The sequence below is a fragment of the Oncorhynchus nerka genome, linkage group LG22, assembly GCF_034236695.1.
Source record: "Oncorhynchus nerka isolate Pitt River linkage group LG22, Oner_Uvic_2.0, whole genome shotgun sequence".
In the NCBI taxonomy this organism is placed as follows: domain Eukaryota; kingdom Metazoa; phylum Chordata; class Actinopteri; order Salmoniformes; family Salmonidae; genus Oncorhynchus; species Oncorhynchus nerka.
This window is the reverse complement of record NC_088417.1, coordinates 79,979,062-80,002,603: the sequence shown is the minus strand read 5'-3', so window position 1 is coordinate 80,002,603 and position 23,542 is coordinate 79,979,062. Positions and strand designations below refer to the sequence as shown.

General features: G+C 42.3%; 1 protein-coding gene and 1 long non-coding RNA gene across 3 annotated transcripts in view; one reads left to right on the top strand and one right to left on the bottom strand.

Moving 5' to 3' along the window:
• The window catches only part of LOC115105800 (bone morphogenetic protein 1-like), a 50,049-nt gene that overhangs the window by 25,615 nt on the left and 892 nt on the right, over nucleotides 1-23,542 (top strand). The window contains exons 9-19 of one of the 2 annotated variants that reach the window (XM_029628195.2): nucleotides 2,382-2,484; nucleotides 2,984-3,100; nucleotides 5,433-5,578; nucleotides 5,923-6,118; nucleotides 6,490-6,615; nucleotides 19,754-19,914; nucleotides 20,163-20,343; nucleotides 20,478-20,603; nucleotides 20,809-20,936; nucleotides 21,346-21,559; nucleotides 23,167-23,417. In XM_029628195.2, coding sequence (XP_029484055.1) covers nucleotides 2,382-2,484; nucleotides 2,984-3,100; nucleotides 5,433-5,578; nucleotides 5,923-6,118; nucleotides 6,490-6,615; nucleotides 19,754-19,914; nucleotides 20,163-20,343; nucleotides 20,478-20,603; nucleotides 20,809-20,936; nucleotides 21,346-21,559; nucleotides 23,167-23,417 — 1,749 coding nt within the window. Of the gene's footprint in view, nucleotides 1-2,381; nucleotides 2,485-2,983; nucleotides 3,101-5,432; nucleotides 5,579-5,922; nucleotides 6,119-6,489; nucleotides 6,616-19,750; nucleotides 19,915-20,162; nucleotides 20,344-20,477; nucleotides 20,604-20,808; nucleotides 20,937-21,345; nucleotides 21,560-23,166; nucleotides 23,418-23,542 lie in introns of both variants that reach the window. The other variant, XM_029628194.2, reaches the window with a different exon arrangement.
• Nucleotides 6,496-21,463, bottom strand: LOC135563824 (uncharacterized). Its single transcript, XR_010460570.1, has 3 exons — nucleotides 21,376-21,463; nucleotides 11,303-11,385; nucleotides 6,496-8,056 (listed from the first exon to the last, which is right to left on the bottom strand). It is a non-coding gene; the product is annotated as an uncharacterized LOC135563824 (long non-coding RNA).

Genomic DNA, 23,542 nt, shown 5'->3' with positions numbered 1-23,542 from the left:
ACCTCGATTCGGTCTTATGTAGCAAAATTAGAAATTGTGTTGGAAAGAAGTAGAGACTCAGAGTTGGAAAATAATATACAGTGGGGCAAAACAGAATTTAGTCAGCCACCAATTGTGCAAGTTCTTCCACTTAAAAAGATGAGAGAGGCCTGTAATTTTAATCATAGGTACACTTCAACTATGACGGACAAAATGAGAAAAGAAAATCCAGAAAATCACATTGTAGGATTTTTAATGAATTTATTTGCAGAATTTATAGACTGGCTAGGCCACTCCAGGACCTTGTAATGCTTCTTACGAAGCCACTCCTTCGTTGCCCGGGCGGTATGTTTGGGATCATTGTCATGCTGAAAGACCCAGCCACGTTTCATCTTCAATGCCCTTGCTGATGGAAGGAGGTTTTCACTCAAAATCACACGATAGTTGGCCCCATTTATTCTTTCATTTACACGTATCAGTCATCCTGGTCCCTTTGCAGAAAAACAGCCCCAAAGCATGATGTTTCCACCCCATGCTTCACAGTAGGTATGGTGTTCTTTGGATGCAACTCAGCATTCTTTGTCCTCCAAACACGACGAGTTGAGTTTTTACCAAAAAGTTCTATTTTGGTTTCATCTGACCATATGACATTCTCCCAATCTTCTTCTGGATCATCCAAATGCTCTCTAGCAAACTTCACTGCAGGATTTGAGTCCCTGGCGGCGTAGTGTGTTACTGACGGTAGGCTTTGTTACTTTGGTCCCAACTCTCTGCAGGTCATTCACTAGGTCCCCCCGTGTGGTTCTGGGATTTTTGCTCACCGTTCTTGTGATCATTTTGACCCCACGGGGTGAGATCTTGCGTGGAGCCCTACATCGAGGGAGATTATCAGTGGTCTTGTATGTCTTCCATTTCCTAATAATTGCTCCCACAGTTGATTTCTTCAAACCAAGCTGCTTACCTATTGCAGATTCAGTCTTCCCAGCCTGGTGCAGGTCTACAATTTTGTTTCTAGTGTCCTTTGACAGCTCTTTGGTCTTGGCCATAGTGGAGTTTGGAGTGTGACTGTTTCAGGTTGTGGACAGGTGTCTTTTATACTGATAACAAGTTCAAACAGGTGCCATTGATACAGGTAACGAGTGGAGGACAGAGGAGCCTCTTAACCTCTAGCGTCGAGCAATCCCGTATCCGGGAGCGTAATCATAGCCTCAAGCTCATTACCATAACGCAACATTTCCTATTCATGAAAATCCCAAATGAAATGAAATAAATATATTGAAACACAAGCTTAGCCTTTTGTTAACAACACTGTCATCTCAGATTTTGAAAATATGCTTTTCAACCAAAGCTACACAAGCATTTGTGTAAGAGTATTGATAGCCTAGCATAGCATTAAGCCTAGCATTCAGCAGGCAACATTTTCACAAAAACAAGAAAAGCATTCAAATAAAATAATTTACCTTTGAAGAACTTCGGATGTTTTCAATGACGAGACTCTTAGTTAGATAGCAAATGTTGATTTTTTCCAAAAAGATTATTTGTGTAGACGAAATAGCTCCGTTTTGTTTATCACGTTTGGCTAAGAAAAATACCAGAAAATGCAGTCACTTACAACACCAAACTTTTTTCCAAATGAGCTCCATAATATCGACAGAAACATGGCAAACGTTGTTTAGAATCAATCCTCAAGGTGTTTTTCACATATCTATTCGATGATAAGTCATTCGTGGCAGTTTGGTTTCTCCTCTGAACCACATGGTAAAATGCACGCAGCTGGAGATTGCGCAATAATTGCAACGGAGGACACCAAGCGAGGCACCTGGTAAATGTAGTCTCTTATGGTCAATCTTCCAATGATATGCCTACAAATACGTCACAATGCTGCAGACACCTTGGGGAAACGACATAAAGTGTAGGCTCATTCCTTTGCGCATTCACAGCCATATAAGGAGACATTGGAACAAAGTGCATTCAAAATCTGGGGCATTTCCTGTTTGAAATTTCATCTTGGTTTCGCCTGTAGCATCAGTTCTGTGGCACTCACAGATAATATCTTTGCAGATTTGGAAACGTCAGAGTGTTTTCTTTCCAAAGCTGTCAATTATATGCATAGTCGAGCATCTTTTCGTGACAAAATATCTTGTTTAAAACGGGAACGTTTTTTTATCCAAAAATTAAAAGAGCGCCCCCTATATCGAAGAAGTTAACCAAGTTTATTTTTTAAAAACCTCAGTAGGGTAGAGAGAGGAAAAAGGGGGAAAGAGGTATTTATGACTGTCATAAACCTATCCCCCAGGCCAATGTCATGACACCTTTCTTTTATCTCTCCCTATCTTCATTTCTGTCTGTCTGCGTGTCTGTCTGTCTGTCTGCCTGTCTCTCTCTCTCTCGCTCACACACAGATAATTCTGAACATTACTGCCATGGACCTCTACAGGAGTCACTTGTGCTGGTATGACCATGTGGAGGTCCGAGACGGGTTCGGGAGAAAAGCCCCTCTGAAAGGTCTTTACTTGGAAAAAGATTTAGAGTCGAACCTATCCGTAGAGAACTCTCCAGAGAGGTCTGCTATCTACATCTGCCAATAACTCTCAGAAAACATCCAATCAAGTTCATGTTCACCTGAGATTTTTAAATCCTAGAGCAGAAAAATGTTAGAATGGTTGGAATGTACAATATGTTCAGAATAATAGACTGATGCATAAAGATCAGACATCGCCAGCTGTCTGTGTAATAGTGATAAACTATGCCTCGGATTCAACCCAATCACCCCTTTTCAGCTATGCACCTTTTAAAGACAGTGTTCCCTCATTCACAGAGACCGCATTCACAGTCAACTTTGCACATGTCGGCACAATCGGAAATTACCTTTAAATGTAAATCGCACAATAAGGTGGATCTAACTCAGATTGGAACGAATCTCAGCCCAGGAGCTGCCTATCTCAGTGTTGTTATTAGTCATTACCCTGGAGTTGTGGTGTTTTTGTTTTATCTTTTGCATCAGGCCGTTACTGTGGGGACAGTCTACCTGGCCCTATCGTTTCCACGGATAGTCGGCTATGGATAGAGTTCAGGAGCAGCAGCAACTGGGTGGGCAAGGGCTTCTCAGCCGTGTATGAAGGTAACATCAGCCGTTTGACTATAGTCCATATTGTTTATATTTTGTTTATATACAGTACCAGTCAAAAGTTTGGTCACATCTACTCGTTCAAGGGTTTTTCTTTATTTGTACTATTTTCTACATTGTAGATTAATAGTGAAGACATCACAACTATGAAATAACACATATGGAATCAGTTAAGAACAAATTCTTATGTACAAGGACACTCTACTCCTTCCTCCCCATCGGGGAATTGAATCCCAGTCTCCCGCGTGCCCTCATTCTCTAATACAGACATGGCCTGCTCTCCCTTATGTAAGGAATTAGGCACTTTCCCATGTTTACTACATTATGTATTGTAGGCTATGTTTACTTGTCAGACTGCACAGTTGCCTAATAAACAAATGCAGGTGGATTATATCTTCAAAATGCTTTAAATGCTTTATTATCCAAATGTAAAAGCATGACAAATCACTATGGGAATAAATATAACTGATTTACAGAAATATTAGAACAACGTTGTCTAATGAAGGCAAAACATGTAGAATCCTCTAATCCTCTTATGCTGTAGCCTACTCTTGACCTTCACATTGTTCAGCTCCATATTTTCCATCCCAATGGAAACCCTGAGAGTTTTTTTTCTTCTTTCGGAATAGAAACACCATAATATTAATAAAATGAATTAAGCCAAATTTCTTAAAATCAATCCCATATACTATGTTATTACAAAAAAGGTTTTAAATTATCTGGTAATGCCAATATGGAAGACTATCAAATGCTTCTCCAAGATGCCCTCTGGTGGTCAAACTAGCACTAAATCGCATTAACAGAAAAATGGCTGACAATTAAATAACGTGCCACAGACTGCTGCAGCAGCCCGCAAGGTGTGCTGCAGTATGACACAACTTTTAAAGGAGGAATCACTGTATACAGAATATAGCTCTATTTGGTAAAATACCAAGTCCATATTATGGCAAGAACAGCTCAAATAAGCAAAGAGAAATGACAGTCCGTCATTACTTTAAGACATGAAGGTCAGTCAATGTGGAACATTTCAAGAACTTTGAAAGTTTCTTCAAGTGCAGTTGCAAAAACCATCAAGCACCATGATGAAACTGGCTCTCATGAGGACCGCCACAGGAAAGGAAGACTCAGAGTTACCTCTGCTGCAGAGGATAAATTCATTGGAGTTACCAGCCTCAGAAATTGCAGCCCAAATAAATACTTCAGAGTTCAAGTAACAGACACATCTCAACATCAACTGGTAAGAGAAGACTGTGTGAATCAGGCCTTCATGGTTGAATTGCTGCAAAGAAACTAATACTAAAGGACACCAATAATAAGAAGAGCTTTTTTGGGGCCAAGAAACACGAGCAATGGACATAAGATAGGTGGAAATCTGTCCTTTGGTCCGATATGTCGAAATGTTAGATTTTTTGTTCTCTTTGTGAGACGAAGAGTGGGTGAACGGATTATCTCTGCATGTTTGATTCCCACCTTTAAGCATGGAGGAGGAGGTGTGATGGTGTGGGTGTGCTTTGCTAGTGACACTGTCAGTGATTTATTTAGAAATCAAGGCACACTTAACCAGCATGGCTACCACAGCATTCTGCAGCGATACACCTTCCCATCTGGTTTGAGCTTAGTGAGACTATTATTTGTTTTTCAACAGGAGAATGACCCAAAACACAACTCCAGGCTGTGTAAGGGCTATTTGACCAAGATGGAGAGTGATGGAGTGCGGCATCAAATGATCTGGCCTCCACTATCACCTGATCTCAACCCAAATGAGATGGTTTGGAAAGAGTTGGAATGCAAAGTGAAGAAAAAGCAGCCAACAAGTGTTCAGCATATGTGGGAACTCCTTCAAGACTGTTGGTAACGCATTCCAGGTGAATCTGGTTGAGAGAATGCCAACAGTGTGCAAAGCTGTCAAGGCAAATTCTACTTTGTAGAATCTAAAATCTAAATTATATTCTGATTTATTTAACACTGTTTTGATTGCTACATGACTCCATATGTGTTATTTCATAGTTTTGATACCTTCACTATTACTCTACAATGTAGAACATAGTAAAAAAAAATACCCTTGAATGAGTAGGTGTGTCCAAGCTTTGACTGGTACTATATATATAGATAGATATCGAGAGAGATTATTTTCCCAAATTTAGTGTCTGAAAAAAGCCTTTGTTTTCTGAAACATTCGAATTACGTAAGCTCTATGCACAGAAACTATTGCTTATCACTATATTCTCTTCATCTCAAAAGAAGGGGAAAAGGGTGAAGTTGATATTGTTGTTGGAAGAATTCATGGAAGTTATACCCCCCTCCTTCTGCTTCCCTCTCTCACTAGCCATCTGTGGGGGAGAGGTGAACAGGGACAATGGCCAGATCCAGTCACCCAACTACCCTGACGACTACCGACCCAACAAAGTGTGCGTGTGGAAGATCACAGTAGCACAGGATTTCCATGTGGGCCTCTCCTTCCAGTCATTTGAGGTAAAGACTGTGAGACGGAAAGGGAAGTGGAATGTCATTTTCACTCAATCCTGTACGAGACACCCAGACACTGCTGAGCAGGATGAATAATCGGCATTCAATCTGGGATGACAGCAGCCCATCCAGCACATCATCTTACTGCCAATCGTATAGTCCAGACACTTGGAGATGTAGGACGTGCTGGATGGAGACTTCTTCTTTATCACTTACAGGAGGATACTGTCAAAATAATAGTCTAAATAATCATATTTAAAACCGACATAGCAGAGATGTGAATTTGTAGGACAGTTGGGCATCCTGTGTCAACATCCTCCCCAATGATCCTTGCCTTATCTCTACCGTAGATTGAGAGGCATGACAGCTGTGCTTATGACTACCTGGAAGTGAGAGATGGGAACTCAGAGAGCAGTCCACTGCTGGGCCGCTTCTGTGGCCATGACAAACCAGACGACATCAAGACCAGCTCCAACCAGCTTTGGATGAAATTTGTGTCTGATGGATCAGTGAACAAGGCTGGATTTGCTGCCACCTTTTTCAAAGGTCAGACGCCAAGAATAGTGTCCATCTGTGATTAGTGTTTATGATGGCCCAGGATTGGGTAATATTTTGGGATGCCATGACCTCTGGGTGAGATGGAGTATATAAATGGAGTATATGATGAACTCTTTATTTCTGTGGACTGAAAATACAAAGGGAAGGATGTAGAATTTATGGTTTCCTAGAATGCTTTGCTAAATGTTCTCGTTCTTCTTTCATCATGGCATATTACAACGATGTCTGTACTTGGAAGACGTCGACTTTGATGAACATACAAAGGGGGGGAAGTGGAAGTAGTTATACAATGTGCAGTAGAACTGATGGTTCCTTTCATCTTCTTAATTGCATATCACAACGGCGTCTGTGGGTGGTAGAGATGGACGAGTGTTGTAAGCCTGATAATGGGCGCTGTGAGCAGCGCTGTGTGAATACCCTGGGCAGCTACCGATGTGCCTGTGACCCTGGCTTTGAGCTCGCCTCAGACAGACGCAGCTGTGAGGGTGAGTGCAGGGGGTTATTACTTATCCATCTCCTAAAAACACCAATGTAGAATGAATCACACAACTTCACCATCCCACTCACTGGACAGTCTCAAGGCAATAGACAACTCAATCCACAGTCTCACGTCACAAAATAATCATCTTTGCTATTGTCATAATTGATTAATGAGCTTCTCAGGAGAAAAATATCCCAATATTGACACTAGTGTAGCTGAAAAGCACTCATCAGTCCCTGTCTAACTAAATGTTGATATTCTTTATCACTTGGACATTAATGTGCCAGATGCTTACTGTGGAGCATAAGTCATGGTTGGAGGATGGAGAAATGGTGCCCATTGTATGCAGAATAGTTCTTAGTACTGTACGTCTTCATCCTCTGTAGGTTACATTACAGCCTTATTCTAAAATGGTTTAAGTTAAAATTTCTCAGCAATCTACACACAATACCCAATAATGACAAAGTGAAAACAGGTTTAAAAAACATACCTTATTTACATAAGTATTCAGACCCTTTGCTATGAGACTTGAAATTGAGCTCAGGTGCATCCTGTTTCCATTGATCATCCTTGAGATGTTTCTACAACTTGGAGTCCACCTGTGGTAAATTCAATTGATTGGACATGATCTGGAAAGGCACACACCTGTCTATATAAGATGTCAGACCAAAAACCAAGCCATGAGGTCGAAGGAATTGTCCATAGAGCGCCAAGGCACATATCTGGGGAAGGGTACCAAAAAATGTCTGCAGCATTGAAGGTCCCCAAGAATACAGGGGCCTCCATCATTCTTAAATGGAAGAAGTTTGGAACCACCAAGACTCATCCTAGAGCTGGCCTCCCGGAAAAATTGAGAAATCGGGGGAGAAGGGCCTTGGTCAGGGAGGTGATAAAGAGCACAGAACAGTTAGGTGTTGGGTTTGGGGTCATAGAATGAAATAAATGAAACATTTTAAAGGAAAACAACTAGGTGAAAAGCGTATCAGATTTAAATCAAATTTTCAAATCAAAATGATTTATATACGTAGCCCTTCTTACATCAGCTGATATATCAAAGTGCTGTACAGCAACCCAGCCTAAAACCCCAAACAGCAAGCAATGCAGGTGTAGAAGCACAGTGGCACAGCACATAGGTACACTTCAGGAAAAACTCCCTAGAAAGGCCAAAACCTAGGAAGAAACCTAGAGAGGAACCAGGCTCTGATGGGTGGCCTGTCCTCTTCTGGCTGTGCCGGGTGTAGATTATAACAGAACATGGCCAAGATGTTCAAATGTTCATAAGTGACCAGCATGGTCAAATAATAGTAATCACAGTGAACAGGTCAGGGTTCCATAGCCGCAGGCAGAACAGTTGAAACTGGAGCAGCAGCATGGCCAGGTGGACTGGGGACAGCGAGGAGTCGTGATGTCAGGTGGTCCTGAGGCATGGTCCTAGGGCTCAGGTCCTCCGAGAGAGAGAGAGAAAGAAAGAGAGAATTAGAGAGAGCATACTTAAATTCACACAGGACACTGGATTAGACAGGAGATATACTCCAGATATAACAGACTGACCCTAGCCCCCCGACCCGAACTATTGCAGCATAAATACTGGAGGCTGAGACAGGAGGGGTCAGGAGACACTGTGGCCCCATCCGATGATACCCCCGGACAGGGCCAAACAGGCAGGATATAACCCCACCCACTTTGCCAAAGCACAGCCCCCACAACACTAGAGGGATATCTTCAACCACCAACTTACCATCCTGCAACAAGGCCGAGTATAACCCACAAAGATCTCTGCCACTGCACAACCCAGTGGGGGGGCAACCCAGACAGGAAGACCACGTCAGCCGTTCACCTTCACACTCCTGGGCCAGACTACACTCAATCATAGGACCTACTGAGGAGATGAGTCTTCGATAAAGACTTAAAGGTTAAGACCGAGTCTACGTATCTCACATGGGTAGGCAGACCATTCCATAAAAATTGAGCTCTATAGGAGAAAGCCCTGCCTCCAGCTGTTTGCTTAGAAATTCTAGGGACATTTAGGAGGCCTGCGTCTTGTGACCGTAGCGTACCTGTAGGTACAGTGGGGCAAAAAAGTATTTAGTCAGCCTTTGTTGGCAATTAAAGAGGTCAAACATTTTCTGTAAGTCTTCACAAGGTTTTCATACTGTTGCTGGTATTTTGGCCCATTCCTCCATGCAGATCTCCTCTAGGGCAGTGATGTTTTGGGGCTGTTGCTGGGCAACACAGACTTTCAACTCCCTCCAAAGATTTACTATGGGGTTGAGATCTGGAGACTGGCTAGGCCACTCCAGGACCTTGAAATGCTTCTTACGAAGCCACTCCTTCGTTGTCCGGGCGGTGTGTTTGGGATCATTGTCATGGTGAAAGACCCAGCCACATTTCATCTTCAATGCCCTTGCTGATAGGTTTTCACTCAAAATCTCACGATACATGGCCCCATTCATTCTTTCCTTTACACGGATCAGTCGTCCTGGTCCCTTTGCAGAAAAACAGCCCCAAAGCATGATGTTTCCACCCCCATGCTTCACAGTAGGTATGGTGTTCTTTGGATGCAATTCAGCATTCTTTGTCCTCCAAACACGACGAGTTGAGTTTTTACCAAAAAGTTATATTTTGGTTTCATCTGACCATATGACATTCTCCCAATCTTCTTCTGGATCATCCAAATGCTCTCTAGCAAACTTCAGACGGGCCTGGACATGTACTGGCTTAAGCAGGGGGACATGTCTGGCACTGCAGGATTTGAGTCCCTGGCGGCGTAGTGTGTTACTGATGGTAGGCTTTGTTACTTTGGTCCCAGCTCTCTGCAGGTCATTCACTAAGTGTGGTTCTGGGATTTTTGCTCACCGTTCTTGTGATCATTTTGACCCCACGGGTGAGATCTTGCGTGGAGCCCCAGATCGAGGGAGATTATCAGTGGTCTTGTATGTCTTCCATTTCCTAATAATTGCTCCTACAGTTGATTTCTTCAAACCAAGCTGCTTACCTATTTGCAGATTCAGTCTTCCCAGCCTGTTGCAGGTCTACAATTTTGTTTCTGGTGTCCTTTGATAACTCTTTGGTCTTGTCCATAGTGGAGTTTGGAGTGTGACTGTTTGAGGTTGTGGACAGGTGTCTTTTATACTGATAAGTTCAAACAGGTGCCATTAATACAGGTAACGAGTGGAGGACAGAGGAGCCTCTTAAAGAAGAAGTTACAGGTCTGTGAGAGCCAGAAATCTTGCTTGTTTGTAGGTGACCAAATACTTTTTTCCACATTATACAATGTGATTTTCTGGATTTTTTTTCTCATTTTGTCTGTCATAGTTGAAGTGTACCTATGATGAACATTACAGGCCTCATCTTTTTAAGTGAGATAACTTGCACAATTGGTGGCTGACTAAATACTTTTTTGCCCCACTGTATGTACGGCAGGATCAAATCGGAAAGATAGATAGGAGCAAGCCCATGTAATGCGGTGTAGGTTAGCAGTAAAAACCTTGAAATCAGCCCTTGCCTTAACAGGAAGCCAGTGTAGGGAGGCTAGCACTGGAGTAATATGATAATTTTTGGGGGTTCTAGTCAGGATTCTAGCAGCTATATTTAGCACTAACTGAAGTTTTAGTGCTTTATCCGGGTAGCCGGAAAGTAGAGCATTGCAGTAGTCTAACCTAGAAGTAACAAAAGCATGGATTCATTTTTCTGCATTTTTGGACAGAACATTTCTGATTTTGCAATGTTACGTAAATGGAAAAAAGCTGTCCTTGAAACAGTCTTGATATGTTCGTCAAAAGAGAGATTAGGGTCCAGAGTAACGCCGAGGTCCTTCAGTTTTATTTGAGACTGTACAACCATCAAGATTAATCATCAGATCCAACAGAAAATCTCTTTGTTTCTTGGGACCTAGAACAAGCATCTCTGTTTTGTCTGAGTTTAAAAGTAGGAAGTTTGCAGCCATCCACTTCCTTATGTCTGAAACACAGGCTTCCAGCGAGGGCAATTTTGGGGCTTCACCATGTTTCATTGAAATGTACAGTTGTGTGTCATCAGCATAGCAGTGAAAGTTAACATCATGTTTTCAAATGACATCCCCAAGAGGTAAAATATATAGTGAAAACAATAGTGATCCTAAAACTGAATCTTCAGTAAGATACAGTTTAATAACAAATCATTGACCATTAATGCCATATTTGCAATGATTCATTTGTAAATTAATTAAGGGATAGCTAACTTTTTTTTTTTACACCTTATAGCCAGTCAGATGGTTCCTTGCCCTGAAAGTAGTCTATGGGCCAGGAGAAAATGTAATCCATGGTTCAGAGTGATTTAAATAGCCAATATTAACTTGAGGGGATTTTGGGCATGCATATTGAACTTTGTCTAATTCCATTCATTTCCCACATATGTTTTTTGTTAGCCATCTCACTATAAGGTGTAAACAAGTGAACTATCCCTTTTAATATCTTCAATTCATTCAGTTGAAATTGACCCCAAACGTGTTATGGGATATTCATTTTTAATGGAATACTGAGAGATTGAGATTTCGGTTGTTTTTCTACTTAGAGTCAGATGAACTCATTAATACAATTTTTATGTTTCTGAAGTTAGCATGCTATGAGTCGTATATATTCTTTTAAATATCATGACAATACCAGCACACTGTCAAATGCTCATTTGCAATCGATTAACAAAAACCTACTTACCAATTATTGCGGTCTCTTTTTCAGGATCCAATCCGTCTTTTTTCTCCCGATCTTCTCCCCTTTTAGCTTTGCCATCTAGAATTCTTCAAATAGTTCACTGTGTCATAAATAATTATCCAAAGACATAATGAAGCAACCAGATATTTAAGTTTGAGTTAGGTCAGAATATAATGACTGTCTTATCTGTACAATGCTACAAATGACACATACATAGACTGTACCACAGCCATTGTCGCTTAGAATTAGAATGAGCAGAACGAACATTCCCAACTGAAACGGTGTTGGTTTGGGTGAACAGCAAGTAGCCTATTTTCACAGGCGATGGATCTCCGACACAACACCTGCTATCCTTATGGGCATTCTGAGATGGAGATCCCCAAAAAATTACACATTGTGATTTGATCTTCAAACTTGGAGAAAAATGAATAAAAATAATCCATCTGCAAAACATGAATAATTCAGTCAGATGCTGTAAAGACTAGAAAGTTATATAAGTACAGTAACATAATATATCCTCTGTATTTAATATAGTCTTACTAGCTAATACATGAACCATACTCAATATTGAACCAGCTAACGTTAGCCGCTAACTTAATAGCAACCCTATAGGCTTGACAGGCTAGGGTTAGTGCAGTTAGCTTGGTGTTCGGTTATACAGTTTTTCTAAAACAAAATACAGAAATGGTTAGTTGTCACAGGCGTCTTCTAGTGTTGTTGAGGGGAAGGGCCTAAAATAAGTGGATTACATTTCAGCATATTACAAATCTTCTATGTACTTGTTACAATGTATACAAGAACCGGAGCACATGACTTGACAAGTCGTTTACTGTTTTTGACAAATCGCAACACAAGTAAAATGTTATCACCTCACAGATCATCACACCAAATACAAGCCTACTGCCTAGCCTAATCATATCACAAAAGCTAAACAAGGATGAAACTATTTTAATGGGATTTGTGGGGGGGGGTTAATTTCATTTGTGGGTGTTTTTTCAAATCCATGGGGGTAGAAATGTATTGTGGGGGGATATGATGCAGGAAATATTACTATCATGGGGGATCAATCAATAAATTGGGGGCAAACACAGGATAAGTTCATACGCTAAATAAAAATAAACCCCTTAGGGGGGTCTGAACTGGCAACATTACAATCTGATGGTGTGTTCAAAACTACTGGGAACTCGTAAATCTCTGACTTCCAACATCACTGCTGGGAACTTTGAAAAAAACAAGCTCCGACTGGGATTGTCTCTCTGGATTCCAACTCGGGAACTTGGGCCTCTTTCTAGAGCGCCGGGCTTCCAACCTGTAGATCACTGATGTCATGGCAATCTTGGTAATCCCAAGATGGCATAGCAGTTCAGACATCTTTAGTCCTCGTCTTGTCGTGTCCCGTATATATTTACAACTTTTCACATAATTTTTTTTTTTTTCCATAAACTCATCTTCAAAACACTCTCCTGCAACCCGCCTCACCAATTTATATTTATAAAAAAGTATTATTTACCTCAAATCTGTAATCCTCCAAGAAGCTAGCCAGAAACTAGCCAGGAGCTAGCCAGAACCTAATCCAGAAGCTAGTTCAGAAGCTAGTTAGCTTCTTTACTGGCAAATCGTTAGTATTCAGCTAACCACGGTTTGTGGTCATCAGCTATCCTTTAGCTCGAAAATCTATCGCCAGTTTTGTACGGCGCAGCGCGGCTCGGAACGGAACATACCGGACCAATTTCTCTCTCCATGTCCCTGGATTTCAACCGCTAACTCTGGACATTCATACCTGGATCTCACAGCTAGCTAGCTGCTATCCGTGTGACTATCGGCTTTCGTCGATTCCGGAGCAAACATCAATTATTCCGGAGCTAGCCAGCTGAAGAGTTCCATCAATCTCTCCTGGGCTGCAGTCACCTATCCGGACACGTTTTACTGCTTACGCGGAGCCCCACCGGGCCTTCACAACTGGACTACCGACGTTATCTACCCGAAGGAGTTATCCGGCTGGCTCCTCCGTCGCGACGTTACCTGAACGCCCATCTGCGGCCTGCTAACCGTTAGCTGTCTTATCGGCTGCTATCTGAATAGACAATCAGACAATTTATTTGTATTATTTTATTTTTTTCATTTTTTTTTCTTCTTCTTGGGCCTCTATAACTATATCTATTGTTTTTATTTTTGTTGTTGTGTGATTTGGATTAATCCCCTCTACCACACGGAACCCCACTAATCTACTGACGGAACGCAAGAGGTGGCTAATAACAGACCTCCATCCTATGCTAGCTTGCTACCGATGGCCTGGCTAGCTGTCTAAATCGCCGTGGCCCCCAACCAACCTCTCCACTCACCGGACCCTTTTGATCACTCGACTAAGCATGCCTCTCCTTAATGTCAATATGCCTTGTCCATTGCTGTTCTGGTTAGTGTTTATTGGCTTATTTCACTGTAGAGCCTCTAGTCCTGCTCACTATACCTTATCCAACCTATTAGTTCCACCACCCACACATGCAATGACATCTCCTGGTTTCAATGATGTTTCTAGAGACAATATCTCTCCACCACTCAATACCTATGTTTACCTCCACTGTATTCACATCCTACCATACCTTTATCTGTACATTATACCTTGATGCTATTTTATCGCCCCCAGAAACCTCCTTTTACTCTCTGTTTCAGACATTCTAGACGACCAATTCTTATTGCTTTTAGCCGCACCGTTATTCTACTCCTCCTCTGTTCCTCTGGCGATGTAGAGGTGAATCCAGGCCCTGCAGTGCCTAGCTCCACTCCTATTCCCCAGGCACTCTTTTTTGATGACTTCTGTAACCGTAATAGCCTTAGTTTCATGCATGTTAACATTAGAAGCCTCCTCCCTAAGTTTGTTCTATTCACTGCTTTAGCACACTCTGCCAACCCGGATGTTCTAGCTGTGTCTGAATCCTGGCTTAGGAAGACCACCACAAATTCTGAAAGTAATGAATGAATTAAATTAATTCCAAACTACAACATTTTCAGACAAGATAGAACTGCCAAAGGGGGCGGTGTTGCAATCTACTGCAAAGATAGCCTGCAGAGTTCTGTCCTACTATCCAGGTCTGTACCCAAACAATTTGAACTTCTACTTTTAAAAATCCACCTCTCTAAAAACAAGTCTCTCACTGTTGCCGCCTGCTATAGACCACCCTCTGCCCCCAGCTGTGCTCTGGACACCATATGTGAACTGATTGCCCCCAATCTTATCTTCAGAGCTCGTGCTGCTAGGCGACCTAAACTGGAACATGCTTAACACCCCAGCCATCCTACAATCTAAACTTGATGCCCTCAATCTCACACAAATTATCAATGAACCTACCAGGTACCTCCCCAAAGCCTTAAACACGGGCACCCTCATAGATATCATCCTAACCAACTTGCCCTCTAAATACACCTCTGCTGTCTTCAACCAAGATCTCAGTGATCACTGCCTCATTGCCTGCATCCGTAAATGGGTCAGCGGTCAAACGACCTCCACTGATCACTGTAAAACGCTCCCTGAAACACTTCAGCGAGCAGGCCTTTCTAATCGACCTGGCCGGGGTATCCTGGAAGGATATTGATCTCATCCCGTCAGTAGAGGATGCCTGGATATTTTTTTTAAATGCCTTCCTAACCATCTTAAATAAACATGCCCCATTCAAGAAATGTAGAACCAGGAACAGATATAGCCCTTGGTTCGACCCAGACCTGACTGCCCTTAACCAACACAAAAACATCCTATGGCGTTCTGCATTAGCATCGAACAGCCCCCGTGACATGCAGCTGTTCAGGGAAGCTAGAAACCATTATACACAGGCAGTTAGAAAAGCCAAGGCTAGCTTTTTCAAGCAGAAATGTGCTTCCTGCCACACTAACTCAAAAAAGTTCTGGGACACTAAAGTCCATGGAGAATAAGAACACCTCCTCCCAGCTGCCCACTGCACTGAAGATAGGAAACACTGTCACCACTGATAAATTCACCATAATTGAGAATTTCAATAAGCATTTTTCTACGGCTGGCCATGCTTTCCACCTGGCTACTCCTACCCCGGTCAACAGCACTGCACCCCCCACAGCAACTCGCCCAAGCCTTCACCCATTTCTCCTTCTCCCAAATCCGTTCAGCTGATGTTCTGAAAGAGCTGCAAAATCTGGACCCCTACAAATCAGCCGGGCTAGACAATCTGGACCCTTTCTTTCTAAAATTATCTGCCGAAATTGTTGCTACCCCTATTACTAGCCTGTTCAACCTCTCTTTCGTGTCGTCTGAGATTCCCAAAGATTGGAAAGCAGCTGCGGTCATCCCCCTCTTCAAAGGGGGGGACACTCTTGACCCAAATTGCTACAGATCTATATCTATCATACCATGCCTTTCTAAGGTCTTCGAAAGCCAAGTCAACAAACAGATTACCGACCATTTCAAATCTCACCATACCTTCTCTGCTATGCAATCTGGTTTCAGAGCTGGTCATGGGTGCACCTCAGCCACGCTCAAGGTCCTAAACGATATCTTAACCGCCATCGATAAGAAACATTACTGTGCAGCCATATTCATTGATCTGGCCAAGGCTTTCGACTCTGTCAATCACCACATCCTCATCGGCAGACTCGACAGCCTTGGTTTCTCAAATGATTGCCTCGCCTGGTTCACCAACTACTTCTCTGATAGAGTTCAGTGTGTCAAATCGGAGGGTCTGCTGTCCGGACCTCTGGCAGTCTCTATGGGGGTGCCACAGGGTTCAATTCTTGGACTGACTCTCTTCTCTGTATACATCAATGAGGTCGCTCTTGCTGCTGGTGAGTCTCTGATCCACCTCTACGCAGACGACACCATTCTGTATACTTCTGGCCCTTCTTTGGACACTGTGTTAACAACCCTCCAGGCAAGCTTCAATGCCATACAACTCTCCTTCCGTGGCCTCCAATTGCTCTTAAATACAAGTAAAACTAAATGCATGCTCTTCAACCGATCGCTACCTGCACCTACCCGCCTGTCCAACATCACTACTCTGGACGGCTCTGACTTATGTGTCTGGTTAGACTGTAAACTCTCCTTCCAGACCCATATCAAACATCTCCAATCCAAAGTTAAATCTAGAATTGGCTTCCTATTTCGCAACAAAGCATCCTTCACTCATGCTGCCAAACATACCCTTGTAAAACTGACCATCCTACCAATCCTTGACTTTGGCGATGTCATTTACAAAATAGCCTCCAATACCCTACTCAACAAATTGGATGCAGTCTATCACAGTGCAATCCATTTTGTCACCAAAGCCCCATATACTACCCACCATTGCAACCTGTACGCTCTCGTTGGCTGGCCCTCGCTTCATACTCGTCGCCAAACCCACTGGCTCCATGTCATCTACAAGACCCTGCTAGGTAAAGTCCCCCCTTATCTCAGCTCGCTGGTCACCATAGCATCTCCCACCTGTAGCACACGCTCCAGCAGGTATATCTCTCTAGTCACCCCCAAAACCAATTCTTTCTTTGGCCGCCTCTCCTTCCAGTTCTCTGCTGCCAATGACTGGAACGAACTACAAAAATCTCTGAAACTGGAAACACTTATCTCCCTCACTAGCTTTAAGCACCAACTGTCAGAGCAGCTCACAGATTACTGCACCTGTACATAGCCCACCTATAATTTAGCCCAAACAACTACCTCTTTCCCTACTGTATTTAATTTATTTATCTATTTTGCTCCTTTGCACCCCATTATTTTTATTTCTACTTTGCACATTCTTCCATTGCAAATCTACCATTCCAGTGTTTTACTTGCTATATTGTATTTACTTTGCCACCATGGCCTTTTTTGCCTTTACCTCCCTTATATCACCTCATTTGCTCACATCGTATATAGACTTGTTTATACTGTATGTTTGTTTTACTCCATGTGTAACTCTGTGTCGTTGTATGTGTCGAACTGCTTTGCTTTATCTTGGCCAGGTCGCAATTGTAAATGAGAACTTGTTCTCAACTTGCCTACCTGGTTAAATAAAGGTGAAATAAAATAAATAAAATGGTTTAACCTAGTAATTTTTTTAGTTCCCAATTGTCTTGAAAGCACCATAAGTCAGTCGAGTGAACTATCCCTTGTTATAACATCTTTGGTCTGACAGACGCTTATGTGACAACCACAATGCAGTGTATGATGTCAACAAAATGGCGCCACACATAGCCAGCAAATAGCTTAGCATTAGCACATACATATGATCCATACATACAAATGGTGTGCTACAGTAGAAACGACAACACGATATACAGAAAATAAGCCACTTACTTTGATAGGAACGCATATATGTCCAAAGTTTGTAAGGAAAACAATGAAGGCAATTCGGGTGCCAGCCATATAATGTGCTGGGGGGAAAAGTTTGTGCAAGGCCTGTACTGACTAGAGATGCGTAATGTCTTCATACTTGATCTGGGGAAACACTGGGGAATTGATTGGGCTCTTGTTGAAGAGAGAAGTTTGTCCCCGGCTCAGTAAAGCCTCAATTGTGAATTAATGAGAAGGTGGAACAAACCTCAATTCAAACTGTTGTTTGAAAGTAAAACTTAACTTGAAATTGACTAGTTTTAACATAGCCTATAGATAATTAGCAGGCAACGTGCCTTGGTTTGAGGGCAGCGCGGGTTCACTGTCCTGTCGTGTAACAATCACATTTTGGAACGGTGAGTACATTCTGACATCACAAGCATAAAAAAAAATCATTCTCTCAACCAGCTTCCTGAGGTAGTCACCTGGAATGCATTTCAATTAACAGGTGTGCCTTTTTAAATGTTTTAATTTGTGGAATTTCTTTCCTTCTTAATGCATTTGAGCCAAACAGTTCTGTTTTGACAAGGTAGGGGTGGTATACAGAAGATTGCCCTGTTTGGTAAAAGACCAAGTCCATATTATGGCAAGAACAGCTCAAATAAGCAAAGAGAAACGACAGTCCATCATTACTTTAAGACATGAAGGTCAGTCAATCTGGAACATTTCAAGAACTTTAAAAGTTTCTTCAAGTGCAGTTGCAAAAACTATCAAGTGTTATGATGAAACTGTCTCTCATGAGAACTGCCATAGGAAATGAAGACCCAGAGTTACCTCTGCTGCAGAGGATCAGTTCATTAGAGTTACCAACCTTAAGATATTGCAGCCCAAATAAATACTTCACAGAGTTCAAGTAACAGACACATCTCAACATCAACTGTTCAGAGGAGACTGTGTGAATCAGGCCTTCATGGTTGAATTGCTGCAAAGAAACCACTAGTAATGGACACCAATAATAAGAAGAGACTTGCTTGGGCCAAGAAACATGAGCTATGGACATTAGACCGGTGGAAATCTGTCCTGTGGTCTGAGGAGTCCAAATTTGAGATTTTAAGTGTCTTTGTGAGATGCAGAGTAGGTGAACGGATGATTTTCGCATGTGTGGTTCCCATTGTGAAGTATGGGGGAGATGGTGTGGGGGTGCTTTGCTGGTGACACTGTCAGTGATTTATTTAGAATTCAAGGCACACTTAACCAGCATGGCTACCACAGCATTCTGCAGCGATACACCTTCCCATCTGGTTTGTCCCACTATCATTTGTTTTTCAACAGGACAATCACCCAACACCTCCATGATGTGTAAGGGCTATTTGACCAAGAAGGAGAGTGATGGGGTGCTGCATCAGATGACTTGGCCTCCACAATCACCCGACCTCAACCCAATTGAGATGGTTTGGGATGAGTTGGACCGCAGAGTGAAGGAAAAGCAGCCAACAAGTGCATATGTGGGAACTCCTTCAAGACTGTTGGAAAAGCATTCCAGGTGAAGCTGGTTGAGAAACTGCCAAGAGTGTGCAAAGCGGTCAAGGCAAAGAGTGGCTACCATACTTTGATGAATCTAAAATATATTTTGGTTACTACATGATTCCATGTGTTATTTCATAGTTGTACAATGTAGAATTTTTTGTATTTTTTTAAAGAAAAACCCTTGAATGAGTAGGTGTCCAAACGTTTGGCCATATATTACTTTTCCATATGGGAGGTTACATTAGTTGGTGTGTTTTACCCTATTTTGCATTAAGACGACATGATTGCACTTTGTGTGGTATAAACCTGTCACTTTCTTTTTTATTTCCTACTGCCACTCGAAATGTGGTTATTCTTAATTGCTGTACTTAGTGGATGATTATTTCATTTTGTAGAGCTTGGATTCAAACCCTGGTACATATTTCATAACAGGACTACATAGGTATGACCTGACTTTTTTATTTGCTTAATTAATGTTGCAGTTTGAAACATAGGGAGTAGTATTTTGACATTGTGTCACATTCCCGGGCTTCATACTTTATTGAACTGTGAACAAGTTCCACCTACCTCTCCACCTTCCCTAAACTATAACTGTTATGTGGTTTGAGTTGTGTTGCCTTGTGGCCACCCCTAATGTCAGCTCTGTATCCCCCCAGCAGCTGCGTGTGGAGGCTTCATTACCAAGCTTAATGGCTCCATCAACACCCCCGGCTGGCCCAAAGAATACCCCCCCAACAAGAACTGTGTTTGGCAGCTGGTGGCCCCCACACATTACCACATCACCCTGCTGTTTGATGTCTTTGAGACCGAGGGCAACGATGTAAGCATTATAGCCTGTGAACACCCTATGACGCTTACAGATGTTGTGAGTGGGCAGGAATGGGCATTTACAATGACTTCACAGTGAAGGTGGCCATGAAGATCTCTGCTCATGAGGGAAATTATTGTCTAGTCCTGTAAGCCGGTGTGTGTGTGCACTGTGGTTTACTTGGAGTTATTCCATAGTACTTGCTCCAGTTCCTCTTGAGGAGTGTCTGAAATGTCCTATGTGGTCTCTTCTTCCCTCAGGTGTGTAAATATGATTATGTGGAGGTGAGGAGTGGACTGACCGCTGACTCCAGGCTTCATGGGAAGTTTTGTGGAACTGAGAAACCAGAAACCGTCACCTCCCAATACAACAACATGCGCATTGAGTTCAAATCAGACAACACAGTGTCAAAGAAAGGCTTCAAAGCCCAATTCTTCTCTGGTAAACTTGAAACATTTTTTTTTTGCATCAAACATACATTTAAAGTATATGGTCAATGGCTCGAACAGTCTAGTGTCAAAGGGTTTACTGTAGGTGGGTTTAGCAATTTCTGACAATGTTCTGTTCCCATGCAGACAAGGACGAGTGCTCTAAGGAGAACGGAGGCTGCCAACAAGAGTGTGTCAATACCTTCGGGAGCTACAGTTGTCAGTGTCGTAGTGGCTTTGTGCTGCATGACAATAAACATGACTGCAAGGAAGGTACAGAATAACTCCTATTTTAATGGATTTATCCATACATTTACATAGAGCTATCTGTTCATACATGTACCTACACATATTTATCCATCCAGTATTTACATACAGCCATTGACATCCTATTTTACATGGATTATGACGTCAAAAAGTTGGGGATAGGATATGTCCTCTTAGATTACTGATTGAATCAGCCATGTTTATCTTTCAGCTGGCTGTGATCATGTGGTGAGCATTGTGTTAGGCACCATCACCAGCCCCAACTGGCCTGACAAATACCCCAGCAAGAAGGCCTGTACCTGGGCCCTCTCCACCACCCCAGGCCACCGCATCAAAATCGTATGTTTACTGCTGGGTCATGATCAAACCAAGTCAAATTTGATTTGTCACATGCTTCGTAAACAACAGGTGTAGACTAACAGTGAAATGCTTACTTACGGGCCCTTCCCAACAATGCAGAGAGAGAAATAATAGAAAAATAATAACACAATGAATAAATGCTCAATGAGTAACGATAACTTGGCTATATACACAGGGTACCAGTACTGAGTTGATGTGCAGGAGTACAAGGTAATTGAGGTAGAAATGTAAATATATGTAGGGCTGGCATAGTTTTAAAGACACCTCTTATGTAATGCTTACAATTTACATTATAACGGTACATAGTCATTAGTGGAAGATGGGTCATGCAGATTACTGTTGTTAATAGCTCACCACCTACCTACTGAATCTACATTCACTTTTAAAGGTTTTCAATGAGATCGACATGGAGGCTCACCTGGAGTGTGCCTACGACCACCTGGAGATCTACGATGGGCAGGATGGCCGGGCCCCCAGTCTGGGACGCTTCTGTGGCATCAAGAAACCCTCGCCAGTCATCTCCAGCGGCAACGAGATGTTTATGCGCTTCTTCTCTGATAACTCAGTCCAGAAGAGAGGCTTTGAGGCTTCACACAGTGCAGGTGGGTGACACATTCACAAAATGCTAATGCCAGTGTTACCAGAAAGAAAAGGATTGAAATGGATAATGCTCATTGGTGCACACAGGTATATGGTTGAACTGCTAACATGTTGTTTTGATTTCAGAGAGATGAGAATAGTCAACTAATATTCATTGTATAATACATTATTCAACCTTTTTCCATGTAGATCTGGTCAAGCCACTGCCATAACCTATCTAAGATATTGATAATAAATGTTACGTACGCCTCTTGGAGGATGGAACGCATCAACCTGCTACATCTCAACTCCCAGTGAAGTGAAAAAGTATGTGATCGTAGGTGCTGGGAAGGACGACAAGAGGCAGAGAAAAATACAGTTTACAGGGAAATTAATATTCCTTAACACGGTAAAATGGGGAAAAGGGGCTGGACGGAACCAAAGCAAAGAAAGTAAAATTAAGGAGTCCCCTCCTACCTTACCACTTCTTACCTAACCTTTAGCACCACCCGGCACGCTAACCAAAATACATGGGGTGGTCCGCCCTGGTCTTGCATAGTGTGCATAGACAGATTAAATACTATGGGTTATGTATGCCCGTATGCCTCTTGCCCAAATACTCCCAAGGTGCATCCCCCCCCTGGAAACAAATGAAACTGAATAATTTACGTGAACAATTTCAATTAACCAAAAACACTAAGTCCTTTTGGCATACACAAACCTCTGAAGGAGTGGCTACAAAATAATAACAAAACTTTCACTGACCAACAACCAACACAGGACATAAAAATAAGCTCTCCTCCCTGAGGGAGGAACACTGGCTTTTATCAAGCTGGAGAAGGCATTCTTAATTGAAGAGAGAGCTGTTTCCCCTGATGAGGTGGAGGGGTCAGAGCTCCAATCAGCGATGGGGTCGACCAATCAGCTGCTTTAGGATTCCAGGAAGCCATTTCCTGAATTACACACACATACAAACCACAACACAGATACTGGGGAGCGTAACAATAATAATAATCCATTAACTCCAGCAGACCAGTTGTGGTATTCATTCATCTTACCAAGGCCTTTGATCCAGTTGGGACTAATTTTGTCCCTCAGATCAATCAAAAAGGCTTACTTTTTCCCAAAGACAACTCTAATTACTGGGAGGTTGAAAAGGATGTGCAACAAGGATTTGATCCTGGGACCATTGTTTACCTCCATCATTAATGATTACCTCTCTGTGTCTACTGATGCAAATGTATTCTTGTATGCTGATGTCAATGTCTCTGGTTTTTGATTCTCATCTTGTCTTGGTATTATATTATCCCTAATGTACAGTACATTATGTTTGTAATGTGTGATTCAGCAGGCAGCTTGACAACATCTACATTTTTTGTCAGGACCCATGAATAATGAGATATGAATTCATTAGTATGATTGGGGGTGACAATGCCCATGTTGCCACCTGGGTTTGTGGTTTTTGGTCTCTTTCAACAAAGAAAACAAAGGGACAACAGGTCAGCTTTTTCAGATGGGTATAATGTTATAGAATCCCACATGGAATGTAGAGGAGAAACACTGCCTTTCAGAGAATTATTTGTTGATAAATTGGACATTCCATATCTCAATGAGTTCTGTGAGTTCTCAGAATGTGGAGGAAGCCTGAAAGCTGAGGTCAAGACCAAAGATCTTTATTCGCACGCCCAGTTTGGGGATAACAACTACCCAGGGGCGTCTGACTGCCAGTGGGTGGTATCCGCTGAGAAGGGCTATGGAGTAGAGCTCATCTTCCAAACCTTTGAGATTGAGGAAGAGGCAGACTGTGGCTATGACTACATTGAACTATTTGATGGTGCTGATGTCAAGGCCCCAAGGCTTGGTCGCTACTGTGGATCTGGGGTAAGGACAACAAAAGGTTTCAGTTCACCTACTAGACTGTAACAACTACTGTACATATATAGTGCATTCAGAAAATGCCAGGGGTGTTTGCCTACTTAAATGTAGAGGTATAAGATCATCTTTCT